Source organism: Dendrobates tinctorius, unplaced genomic scaffold (assembly GCF_039654945.1).
Source record: "Dendrobates tinctorius isolate UK_male_01 unplaced genomic scaffold, ASM3965494v1 ptg000005l, whole genome shotgun sequence".
Taxonomy (NCBI): domain Eukaryota; kingdom Metazoa; phylum Chordata; class Amphibia; order Anura; family Dendrobatidae; genus Dendrobates; species Dendrobates tinctorius.
Window position 1 is genome coordinate 34043940 of NW_027361673.1, and position 13285 is coordinate 34057224.

At 46.0% G+C, this 13285-nt stretch overlaps 1 protein-coding gene across 2 annotated transcripts in view; it reads right to left on the reverse strand.

Moving 5' to 3' along the window:
- Nucleotides 1-436: 436 nt before the first annotated feature.
- The window catches only part of CPNE4 (copine 4), a 662462-nt gene continuing 649613 nt past the window's right edge, over nt 437-13285 (reverse strand). For both annotated transcript variants that reach the window (XM_073569453.1, XM_073569446.1), the window contains one exon: nt 437-2102. In XM_073569453.1, coding sequence (XP_073425554.1) covers nt 1971-2102 — 132 coding nt within the window. In that variant the 3' untranslated portion in view covers nt 437-1970. The remainder of the gene's footprint in view (nt 2103-13285) is intronic.

Genomic DNA, 13285 nt, shown 5'->3' on the forward strand with positions numbered 1-13285 from the left:
TTCTGAGGGGTTATAAAAAAACTAGGAATATTCCAACAATACGATGGGAATACTACTTTAACTGAGTAGTTATCAGTACATAAAAATGGGTTTCAGCCTTGAAATATGCCATCATGATAACGTGATTGTATGCTGATTGCCATGTGCTTCTGCAAAGTAGTGATGAGAGAGTGTGCTCGTTACTCGAGTTTTCAGTGCATGCTCAGGTGTTCTCCGAGTATCTTGGGCGTTCTCGTAGATTATGTTTGTGTCTCTGCAGCTGCATCAGTTGCGGCTGTTAGGCAACCTGAATACAAGCATGGATTTCCTGTTTGTTAGGAAATCCCCACATGTATTCAGGTTGTCTAGCAGCCGCAAATCATGCAGCTGTGGAGACACAAACATAATCTACGAGCATTCCCAAGATACTCAGAGAACACCCGAGCTTGCTCGGAAAATGTGAGTAACGAGCATACTCGCTAATCACTACTGCAGAGGTATTGTATAAGCAGTGATAAGAAATGTTAAAGTATAATGTTACACAACATAGGATCACTTGACTGCGTAAATTACACCAACCACAATTACTGTACCTCTATAATATAAAGTTATCTAATATAGACTGTCAATGATCAAGGATAGAATGTTTCCATTAGGTTGTTATTTTAATCTATAGCAAGTTCTTTTTTTTCTTAAAAAAGCCCATCCTAATGATAGGGCAAATCATTTTACTATCTACGTATTAGTGCAAGACTTGCCACAATCTCACAATCCAGTTACAGAAGAACATAAGTCTTAGCCATGGGTAAATAGCAGCCTCCATTTCTAAAGAACCCTGCTTCAAAATCCTTATGTTATGTATTCTGTCTACTATATACTGTATACTGCTGACCAGGGGTGGACATGCCGTTGATGCAACTTGTGCGACCGCGCAGGGGCTCAAGAAGGGGGTCCATTTCCACCACCAAAGCAGATGGAGCTTTGCATTTTGTCAAGCTATGAGACTGCAAAAGGCTCTTTTCTGTCTGTGTCCACCAGTGCTGCAAATAGTATCCAGATGTACTGCAGATAAATATACAGTATGATGTCAGTATAAAAGTATCTTGGCTTGAGTGCTCCTTAAGGAACTTAAAACACTAAATTGTAAACTAGAATTTTAATATATAAATAGCTTCATTTTGTGCTTTTTTGTCTTGAGCTGACATTTTACTTCAGATGTTAGCTATCTTTGAGCTGAAATGTGCTTTACAGAGTATTTCCAAAACAATACAAGAAGATCTGTGAGGCAGAACTGAGAAATATATGGTCTACCAACATCAGGGCTGTCAGAATACATTTTCTAAAGAGCTAAGTTATACCTTGAAATCTTTCAATCATTGTGACTATGTAAATACGATAACCTGTGTTACAATGTTAATCATTAGATTAGACCGCTATAGAAATAATAATGAGTTTATCATATTAAAAATCTGTCTGGACTTGCTGTTATAAACATCAACTCCTTTTACAAAACACCACATTTCTGTATTTTTAAAATGGCTACAAAATTTAAAGTAGGCGACTTGTATCAAGAGGTAATTTAAAAGAATCTGTAAAATCGGAATTGTATTTTCTGACATGCAAAACACCATGGACTTACAGTCTAACAAAGAAAAAAGATTTGTTTCCCAGCAGATAAAAATGGTGTAGTATCTATGAGCTTTCAAGATGTACTTCAAAAGGTTTTTAGAGTGTAAATATGATAAGAAATTTAGCAAAATTTCAACAAATCTGTATAAAAAAACAGAAACAACCATTTTTCAGACAACATGCTCCACTTTTTTTTTTGTTTCCATAAAAAGTTTTTAACAATACAATTGCTATGCTGATCCAAGCCTCCAGCAATACATGCAAGAAAAAATAAGTTGGTAAGTTAAAAATCACTAAAACGTGCTATATATTTTTATGATAATGATTATTGTTTTTTCAGACGTAAAAGTATGCAAAGAAGTTCAAGGTCCTAGTGTTCTGGAAGACTCGTATTCAGACGCGCATTTTGGTTTGATCCCTTTGCCATTGTAATAGTCCACAACTTGGTTTGGAACTTCAGCCAAAACACTTTTTGCAAGAGCAGCTGGAGAAGCCTACGATAAAAAAACAAAGGACAAAACCGTTTCAGTCTGTAATTTTATTTTATTAACAATATATACACTTAAATTGTAGATGGGAGTGAAGGTATCAAAAGCACAAGCATAACATCCTATCCCAAGATAGATTTCAGAATGCAGAGAAAATTGCTCATAATGAAATTCACAACCTATGAACCCAAGGTGACTATGACACAAGACTATGTCAGGTTTCATCTTCACAGTCATATCCAAATCTCACAGAAAAATGGCAAGAACTTTCTGTGGACCACTGACAACAAGGTCGAGCTCAGCGGGGTCATGAGGATGAGAAATGGCAAAGTCCTTTCCTAGTATCCATGCCATTTCATTTTAATCATAAGGGGTCACAAAGGTCAAACGCTGACTTATTGGACATCAATGTACATATACCAAAATAATTTTTCCTTAGATAATCCCCTTCAGAAAATAATTTAACAACTGCTTATGATAAACATGTTTATTATGGATATATATTCACACGTTTGTGTTCTGTAATTATAAAATCTGCCACTTTATTGACTTTGCTTTGTTTCAGTCAGTAAGTGTGTGTGTATATTGTGGTGTAATGACCACTGTGTCCGCTAGGGGGCGCTGTATGGATGTCCCAAGACATAGGATGAGTGGCAGAATATGGAAGGACCGTTATGTATCTCAAGGTGGGTGGCCTTGAGATGGAGACTGACGCGTGTGTTGAGCAGCAGTGATACGGCTGAGGTGCTGTGTCAATGTGTCAGGGAGAAGTCTCCAGGTAACTAGGGAGACGGGCAAGCCTAGTTACCTACAAACCCACCTAGGGGGTGTGTTTAGAACACTATGGTAGAGTGTATGAGAGTGTGAAGGACCTATGATGAGGTCATAGCCATGTGATCTGGTGGGCGTGGCTACGGACCATATATGGTGGCCAGGATAGGTCACATGTGGTGAATGCTGGGACCCGGTTGGTCCAGTGTGGAAGGTCCCGCTGAGATGGGGCTTCCTGGCTAACAGCATGTGAAGTGGCTGTGTGTAATGGCTGCCAGCATCTGAGAGTTCCCAGGAAAATTACGCAACTGACAGACAAGGTATGGGCGAAGCTGCAGTACCTTCCATTACTAGCTGGTTAGCTGCCACCACCAATCATTTATACAGGCCAACTGAACACCGGTTACAAGTAGTATATGGTTTCAGGAGTGCAGTTTACAGAGCAAGAGCAACAGAAGCTATAACATTTTATATATCTTATCATTGAAAGGTAGGCGGTATTTATAAAAAAATATATAAAGTTGATACAAAATGTGAACAAAACAATATGGTATATACAATTATGTAACATAAAAAAGGAATAACGAAATAGAATTACTAAACCTGATGTTGCAGGTATGGATCTTATCTTTATGGTTGTTAGGGTTCTGAGTAGGAACCCGAGAGTGGACCCTCTGGGTCGTGGCTCCAGAGCCCCCGAGGGCGAGCAGCCCAGGTGATGACCACCCCCTATACAGGGAGTGTTAGGGGCAGGCCCAAGAGGGGTGAGACCACGACAGCCGGAACCAAAGGGACGACCCAGGGAGTGTACAGAGGGAAAGACCAAAGGATACTGACTAGAGTAGACCCGGAGCAGGAGGGAACAGAACGTAGGGAACCAGGACCGATCAGGACGGAGCCGGAGCAGGAACGCTGGAAAGAAGAAGGAAGGAAGGTTAGGGGGAACTAACCTAGGGGTACAGACGGAACCCTAGCTAAGGGGCTACCGAAGACAGCAGCAGGGGAGGACCAGGCGAGGGACAGGCACGGGAGGCAGCAGAGGGAACTGAGCGGGGGACCCAGACGGGGCTATGGAGCGGTGAGCAGAGCGCAGACTAGGAGAGCGGGGGGACCTGAGAGTCGGGGCGACGCTGCGCAGGAACGCTAAGCGCCACAGAGAAAGACAAACAGGCGTCTTACCACTCAAGACGCCAGACAGAAATACCCGGTGGGCGCCGCCATGTTGGGGCGGAGCCACCGGGTCACGTGCTCCCAGGATGCCCTGCTGTCAGAAACGAGCGAGTGCGCATGTGCGTGCCTCTGACGCACCGTGACCCTGCAAAGCCAGACAGGGCATGGCGCGAGGATGAAGAAGGGGTGCACCGGGAGGAGGAGGACCCCAGGTGAGCGTCGGGGCGCGTAATAGTACCCCCTCTCTTACTCCCCTCCTTCTTCAGGCGGGATAGAAACCTTCTCATGATATGAGGAGCATTGATGTTCTCCCGGGGCTCCCATGACCTTTCCTCAGGACCGAATCCTTCCCAATCTACCAGAAAGAAGGTTCTACCCCAGACAGTCCTCTTTGCCAGGATGTCCCTGACATCAAAGATGTCCCCAGCGGAGCTAGGTTGCGGAGCGTGGGACGAGGCTGGCTGAAAGCGATTAAACACTGCGGGTTTGAGAAGTGAGACATGGAAAGTGTTGGGAATCCGCAGGGAGGCAGGCAATTTTAGTTTATAGGTTACATCATTGATGCGACTCAAAACCTCAAAGGGGCCAACGTAACGTGGACCTAACTTATAAGAGGGGATTTTAAGTCGGAGGAAGCGCGAGGACAGCCAGACCTTATCGCCTGGATGATAAGGAGGGGTGTCCAGGCGCCTCTTGTCGGCGTATCTTTTCATCCGATCGCTAGCTCTCTCAAGGGACCTTTTAGTCTCCTCCCAAATTTTAGAGAATTCTGAGGACAAGGAGTCCGCCGCCGGCACGCCCGAGGTGGGGGACACGGGAAGGGGAATGCCCGGATGCTGCCCAAAAACTACAAAAAAGGGAGATTTGGAAGAGGACTCGTTGGGGTGATTGTTGTGAGCAAATTCCGCCCAGGGAAGCAGTGAGACCCAGTTACTTTGGTGTGCATTAGAAAAATGTCGAAGATAAGTGGTTAACACTTGATTGATTCGCTCCACTTGGCCGTTGGATTGTGGATGATAGGCGGAGGAGAAATCCACGACTACCCCATTGAGCTAGAGCCCTCCAGAAACGAGAGCTGAATTGAACACCACGGTCAGACACGATGTGCTGGGGAAAACCATGAAGTCGGAAAACATGATGCACGAAGATCTTCGCCAACTCGGGCGCAGAAGGCAGACCAGGTAGCGGGATGAAATGAGCCATTTTGGAAAAACGATCTACCACCACCAAAATGACAGAGCAGCCGGAAGATGGAGGTAGATCCGTGACGAAATCCATGGTGATGTGGCTCCAGGGAACTGATGGAACCGGCAAAGGATGTAAGAGACCAGAGGGTAGCTGTCGTGGAATCTTATTCCGGGCGCAGGATGAGCAAGAAGCGGTAAATTCCAGGACGTCCTGGAGGAGTGAAGGCCACCAATAATGGCGGGAGATGAGGGATAGAGTCCTCTTGGCTCCGACATGCCCGGCGACCTTAGAAGAGTGTCCCCAGTGCAGAACCCTTACTCTGTCATGGTCCAATACCAAGGTCTTGCCTGGTGGAGGGTTGACCAAACTTAGAGGGGCTAGGGTGACGATCTTTGCTGGATCGATGATGTGAGCGGGGCTCTCCTCTTCATCGGTCAGGAGAAATGATCTTGATAGGGCATCAGCTCTGATGTTCTTATTACCCGGACGAAAGCGGAGCTCGAAATCAAAGCGTCCAAAAAATAAGGACCATCGGGCTTGCCGAGGATTGAGCCTTTGGGCAGACTGAACATAGGCCAAATTCTTGTGGTCGGTAAATATCGTGAAGGGATGGACAGCTCCTTCGAGAAGGTAACGCCATTCCTCTAAAGCCAGTTTGATTGCCAGTAGTTCCTTGTCCCCAATGGAGTAATTGCGTTCGGGGGGAGAAAAGGCTTTAGAGAAAAAACCACAGGTGACAGTCCGGCCAGAGGAGGTTCTTTGCAGGAGAACCACCCCCGCTCCCACGGAAGATGCGTCGACCTCGAGAATGAAGGGTCTCTCGGCATCAGGACGGTGGAGAATGGGCGCTGTAGCGAATTCTCTTTTCAGAGTTTGAAAGGCGTCTTCTGCCTCGGGAGGCCAGAGGCGGGGATTGGCTCCTTTGCGCACGAGAGCAGAGATGGGCTTGGTTATGGTGGAAAAATGAGGACCGAATTGCCTATAATAGTTAGCAAAGCCGAGAAAGCGTTGAATGGCTTTGAGACCAAGGGGACGGGGCCAGGCCAGGATCGTGGACACTTTCTCGGGATCCATCCTCAATCCAGACTTCGAAACGATATACCCAAGGAACGGCAGAGACGGTTGTTCGAAGGCACATTTCTCCAACTTGGCAAATAGGTGGTTCTCCCTTAGACGCTGCAACACTTGCCGTACATCTCGTCGATGGGTGGAGAGATCTGGAGAGAAGACGAGAATGTCGTCAAGATAAACCACGACACAGGAGTAAAGGAGATCCCTAAAAATATCGTTAACGAGCTCCTGGAATACCGCTGGTGCGTTACAGAGGCCAAACGGCATCACCAGGTATTCATAGTGACCGTCACGGGTGTTGAACGCGGTCTTCCACTCATCCCCAGCACGAATTCGGACCAAGTTATAGGCTCCTCGAAGATTAAGTTTGGTAAATATTTGTGCCCCTCTCAGGCGATCAAAGAGTTCGGGGATGAGGGGTAACGGGTACTTGTTCTTAATCGTGATGCTGTTCAGACCTCTGTAATCAATGCACGGGCGGAGCGACCCGTCCTTCTTCTTGACAAAAAAGAAACCTGCGCCCGCAGGAGAGGAAGACTTCCGTATGAAACCCTTGGCTAAGTTCTCTTGAACGTATTCCGACATGGCTTGCGTCTCTGCTGGCGAGAGCGGATAAATCCTACCCCGCGGAGGGGTGGCTCCAGGGACGAGCTCGATGGGGCAATCATAGGGTCGGTGAGGCGGAAGGTTCTCGGCCTCCCTCTTGTCAAAAACATCCGAAAAAGAGCTGTAAGCAATGGGCAACCCGGAGGGTAAGGAGGGGGAAGGAGAACCACCCACGGGACGCACCGGCAGCAGACACCTAGACCCACAGGACTCCCCCCAGCGCAGGATATTACCCTTATGCCAGTCTAAGGTAGGGCCGTGGGCACGTAACCAGGGAAGGCCTAGAAGGATAGGGTGAGAGATGCCCGCTAGGACATAAAAGGCAATCCTCTCTTTGTGTAGGGCCCCTACCTGGAGTTCTACCTCATGGGTGACCAGGGTAATGGTCTCTTGGAGAGGTTTACCGTCCACGGAGGCAAGGATCTGTGGAGTTTCTAAGGTCTTGACCGGGACCGAAAATTTAAGGACCTCTTTGAGCCTAATAAAATTTCCCGCTGCGCCGGAATCCACATAGGCTGCCAGAGAAAAACGTTTTCCACCAACGTGCAACAAGACAGACAGAGTGAGGGGTAGAGAGGTATCATACACACCTAGGGAGGCCTCTCTTACCTGACCTAGGCGGAGGAGTTTTCCGGACGTTCCGGGCAGGTACGGACCAGATGGGAGTCACTACCACAGTAGAAGCAGAGACCGTGAGTGCGTCTTTCCTCCCGGCATTGTCCAGATACCTTAAGCCAGTCTACTTGCATGGGTTCAGGCATGGAAGCAGAAGCGGATATTCCGGGCCGGAGACAGGGTAGACCGCGGATGGTTGGGGAAGCACGGGGAAGTCTTTTCTCGCGAGCACGTTCCTGGAACCGAAGGTCAATACGTGTGGCTAGCGAAATGAGATCTTCTAAGGCAGTGGGAGTATCACGCCCAGCTAACTCATCCTTAATTCGACCCGCGAGGCCTCGCCAAAAGGCCCCTACCAAGGCCTCGTTATTCCATCCCAAATCAGAAGATAAGGTTCGGAATCGGATGGCATACTGACCCACGGTTTGGGACCCTTGGTGGAGGTTAAATAAAGATTCCGTAGTAGAGGCCAGGCGACCCGGCTCGTCGAACACTCGACGAAACGTCTCGAAGAAGGTACTTAGCTGGGAGACTACCGGATCATCACGTTCCCAGAGGGGGTTAACCCACGCTAAAGCGTCTCCCTCAAGGTGGGAGACAATAAAAGCCACCTTAGCCCGCTCAGTGGGATATTGCAGGGGCAGGAGTTCGAAATGGAGGCGGCACTGATTCAGGAAACCTCGGCACAGCTTGGGATCCCCGTTATAGCGGGGCGGCTTAGCTAAACGGGGTGGCGGGTGAGGTGCCTGGGCTGGAACGGGGGCTGCAGCGGCCGACTGTAAGGAGAGTAGGCGGTCATCTATGGAGGCCATATAACTGAGGATATGGGTCTGGGTATCTCTTTGCTGGGCCAGTTCCTGCTGCAGTCCAGCCAGTTGGGAGGCATTCCCAGGGTCAGAGGACTGGAGCCCGGAAAGACGAGAATCCATGGATTTCAAGAAAGCCATGATACGAGTTTGATTCTCCCGCAAAAACAGCAACTCCTTTTGAGCCACAGCGGCTCCAGCGGGGTCCTTGGCCTGTTTGTTCTGTGAGGGTTCTGAGTAGGAACCCGAGAGTGGACCCTCTGGGTTGTGGCTCCAGAGCCCCTGAGGGCGAGCGGCCCAGGTGATGACCACCCCCTATACAGGGAGTGTTAGGGGCAGGCCCAAGGGGGTGAGACCACGACAGCCGGAACCAAAGGGACGACCCAGGGAGTGTACAGAGGGAAAGACCAAAGGATACTGACTAGAGTAGACCCGGAGCAGGAGGGAACAGAACGTAGGGAACCAGGACCGATCAGGACGGAGCCGGAGCAGGAACGCTGGAAGGAAGAAGGAAGGAAGGTTAGGGGGAACTAACCTAGGGGTACAGACGGAACCCTAGCTAAGGGGCTACCGAAGACAGCAGCAGGGGAGGACCAGGCGAGGGACAGGCACGGGAGGCAGCAGAGGGAACTGAGCGGGGGACCCAGACGGGGCTATGGAGCGGTGAGCAGAGCGCAGACTAGGAGAGCGGGGGGACCTGAGAGTCGGGGCGACGCTGCGCAGGAACGCTAAGCGCCACAGAGAAAGACAAACAGGCGTCTTACCACTCAAGACGCCAGACAGAAATACCCGGTGGGCGCCGCCATGTTGGGGCGGAGCAACCGGGTCACGTGCTCCCAGGATGCCCCGCGGTCAGAAACGAGCGAGTGCGCATGTGCGTGCCTCTGACGCGCCGTGACCCTGCAAAGCCAGACAGGGCACGGCGTGAGGATGAAGAAGGGGTGCACCGGGAGGAGGAGGACCCCAGGTGAGCGTCGGGGCGCGTAATAATGGTTTTGGTTTATCCCTTTCGTGAGCTCATGTGGGGGCTGGTTGTGGGATGTGCTAGGACCTCCAGAATTATATGAAATCCCTAACTTTCAGGATATCTTCAACCCTTGAGGTCCCAGGCAGTAGATATTGTCATGTTTGTTATTGTGATTTTACCTGTATATAAAGATTAAACATGGCCTTGATAGCATCATCCATCAGACTGTTATTGAGTTGGAAGGATTATAATCGGCTTACGGTGATGTGCGTGAATGTGTTCCCTTCTTCCCTTTTCTACAATGGTGAAAACATATCTCCGATACATATAGGATGAATGCAAATCTCAATATTCATTACTGACCACAAAAAGAAAACCTTTTGATCAGAGGAAGCCCTTTTACAATTTTGGTATGAAGTTACCAAGCAGATATTCCTATTTTAATAACCTGGTCACTGCAGGATGTCCCCATTTCAAAGGAGGTTTGTGTGTCAGGTCTCTTATTTTCCTAATTATAATTAGTTCTCCCACCAGGGCTGTGAAGTCGAAGCCCATTTGGTGGAGTCGGAGTTGGAGTTGTTATAAAATGGGCTGACTCTGACTCCTAAAATATATAATAAATTGGGTACAGTAGTTCAATGCAGTTTGTGGGGAAAAAATTTTCATAAGAATTTGGGAAAGTTGTGAAATGTCCTATTAATGTCTGCCCTATTCCTGATCTAAGGTCTAGACTTTTAGCTGAGATGAATCTGTACTGCAGTTTATATTCATGATAAGTAGTGAAGCTCCTTCTCTACAGATAAGGGGAAAAAATAAACGAACAGGGAAGAAAAGCCTACATTCATCTCAGAATTTCTGGAGTGAACAGGAAAGCAGGATTAAAGAAGGTAAGTGCTTCCTAAAGCATATCTAAACTTCCAATAAACTGCATAAATCAATAGCCCAGTATATGTTGTCTCTGCTTGATGTTTTAGTTTGTTTTTCCTCTTAGCTCATGTTTGGAGACATTAGCTGTTCTGATGAATTATACTCACTATACTTAGAATATAAGGGGAAAAATGTTTTCTAACATCTCAAATTCAGAAAAATAGTAACAGGATCGACGAGGACTTATATACAGTTGTGGCCAAAAGTATTGACACCCCTGCAATTTTGTCAAATAATACTCAGTTTATTCCTGAAAATGATTGCAAACACAAATTCTTTGGTATTATTATCTTCATTTAATTTGTCTTAAATGAAAAAATAAAAAGAATTGTCCTAAAGCCAAATTGAATATAATTCCACACCAAACATAAAAAAGAGGGTGGACAAAAGTATTGGCACTGTTCGAAAAATCATGTGATGCTTCTCTAATTTGTGTAATTAACAGCAACTGTAACTTACCTTTGGCACCTAACAGGTGTTGGCAATAACTAAATCACACTTGCAGCCAGTTGACATGGATTAAAGTTGACTCAACCTCTGTCCTGTGTCCTTGTGTGTACCACATTGAGCATGGAGAAAAGAAAGAAGACCAAAGAACTGTCTGAGGACTTGAGAAACCAAATTGTGAGGAAGCATGAGCAATCTCAAGGCTACAAGTCCATCTCCAAAGACCTGAATGTTCCTGTGTCTACCGTGCGCAGTGTCATCAAGAAGTTTAAAGCCCATGGCACTGTGGCTAACCTCCCTAGATGTGGGCAGAAAAGAAAAAATGACAAGAGATTTCAACGCAAGATTGTGCGGATGTTGGATAAAGAACCTCGACTAACATCCAAACAAGTTCAAGCTGCCCTGCAGTCCGAGGGTACAACAGTGTCAACCCGTACTATCCGTCGGCATCTGAATGAAAAGGGACTGTATGGTAGGAGACCCAGGAAGACCCCACTTCTTACCCCGAGACATAAAAAAAGCCAGGCTGGAGTTTGCCAAAACTTACCTGAAAAAGCCTAAAACGTTTTGGAAGAATGTTCTCTGGTCAGATGAGACAAAAGTAGAGCTTTTTGGGCAAAGACATCAACATAGAGTTTACAGGAGAAAAAAAGGCATTCAAAGAAAAAAACACGGTCCCTACAGTCAAACATGGTGGTTCCCTGATGTTTTGGGGTTGCTTTGCTGCCACTGGCACTGGACTGCTTGACCGTATGCATGGCATTATGAAGTCTGAAGACTACCAACAAATTTTGCAGCATAATGTAGGGCCCAGTGTGAGAAAGCTGGGTCTCCCTCAGAGGTCATGGGTCTTCCAGCAGGACAATGACCCAAAACACACTTCAAAAAGCACTAGAAAATGGTTTGAGAGAAAGCACTGGAGACTTCTAAGGTGGCCAGCAATGAGTCCAGACCTGAATCCCATAGAACACCTGTGGAAAGATCTAAAAATGGCTGTTTGGAAAAGGCACCCTTCTAATATCAGGGACCTGGAGCAGTTTGCCAAAGAAGAATGGTCTAAAATTCCAGCAGAGCATTGTAAGAAACTCATTGATGGTTACCGGAAGCGGTTGGTCGCAGTTATTTTGGCTAAAGGTTGTGCAACCAAGTATTAGGCTGAGGGTGCGAATACTTTTGTCTGGCCCATTTTTGGAGTTTTGTGTGAAATGATCAATGTTTTGCTTCATTCTCTTTTGTGTTTTTTCATTTAAGACAAATTAAATGAAGATAATAATACCAAAGAATTTGTGTTTGCAATCATTTTCAGGAAGAAACTGAGTATTATCTGACAAAATTGCAGGGGTGTCAATACTTTTGACCACAAATGTGTTTGTGTGTGTGGAAAGTGATTCAGCACAAACATGCTCCCTCCCTCCTCCCCTCTTCATAGACTGTGAAGAAATATGATGTGACGCATTTAGTGAGCTGTACCCTGCTGAGACAAGCCTTGACATTGAAAGTTCAGAGTAAAGCTATTTAACAACACATTTTACAAAGTTTATACTTATGATCTGTCCTATTGATTTATGCAAAGATTGTTTTATTTCTATCCCAACTTATACATGATTCCCTATTCTTGCAAGAATTACAATATACTTTGTTTTTCTTACAGGACAAAATTATTTTGAGAGCTAATTTACATAATTACAAAATGTCTAAGAAGCAACTTATGAGGTCAGCTGCATTTGAGCATTTCACAATGACACAAGATAATAAACATTTTGTGTGTCAGTGTATAAGTGACCCAGATGAAAACAAATGCTGTGATGCCAAGGGCAGCACGGTGGCTCAGTGGTTTGAATCCCACCAAGGACAACATCTGCAAGGAGTTTGTATGTTCTCCCCGTGTTTGCGTGGGTTTCCTTTGGGCACTACAGTTTCCTCCCACACTGATAGGGAATTTCGATTGTGAGCCCCATCCGGGACAGTGATGAAAATGTGTGCAAACTGTAAAGCAGCGCTGTGGAATATGTTAGCGCTATATAAAAAATAAAGATTATTATTATTATGCCAAAATCAGTGCATACTCAGGCAGTGGTAAAATTGCTCCTTCAAGAGCTTACAATCTAAAAAGACATTTACAACGCTGCCACCCAGAAGTTTACAAAGCTGTGACTGAAAAAGATATTTTGTAAGTGACTACTGTAATAATCACAGCAGTTGTGTTTAAAAGACAGCTAATACAGCTTGTTGTGAAGGACTGTGTACCATTATAATTATTTGCATGACCAGCTTTTACAGCTCTTAATGGAGAAATGGCCCGCAAACTTGGTGTTTCTCTGGAAAAAGAAAGTATTAGAAAATTAGTGACTGACGAAACCAAAAGGAAGATCTTAAAAAGACTCTCAAGAGACACTTTGTATTCTTAAAATGGATGCCTGCACACGTCACAGAGTGAACTATTTTGCTATCAAAGTTCGATATGTTTGTGACAACAAAAAATTGTTACTAAGACACTGGAGGTAAAATATACTAAAACTCATCACAGTAGCCAGTTTCTCCAGACCTTAGTGGAAAAAGTTCTTCAAGATTATGAACTCAAAAATGAACAGGTTCTTGCTATAGTAACTGATAATGCTTCA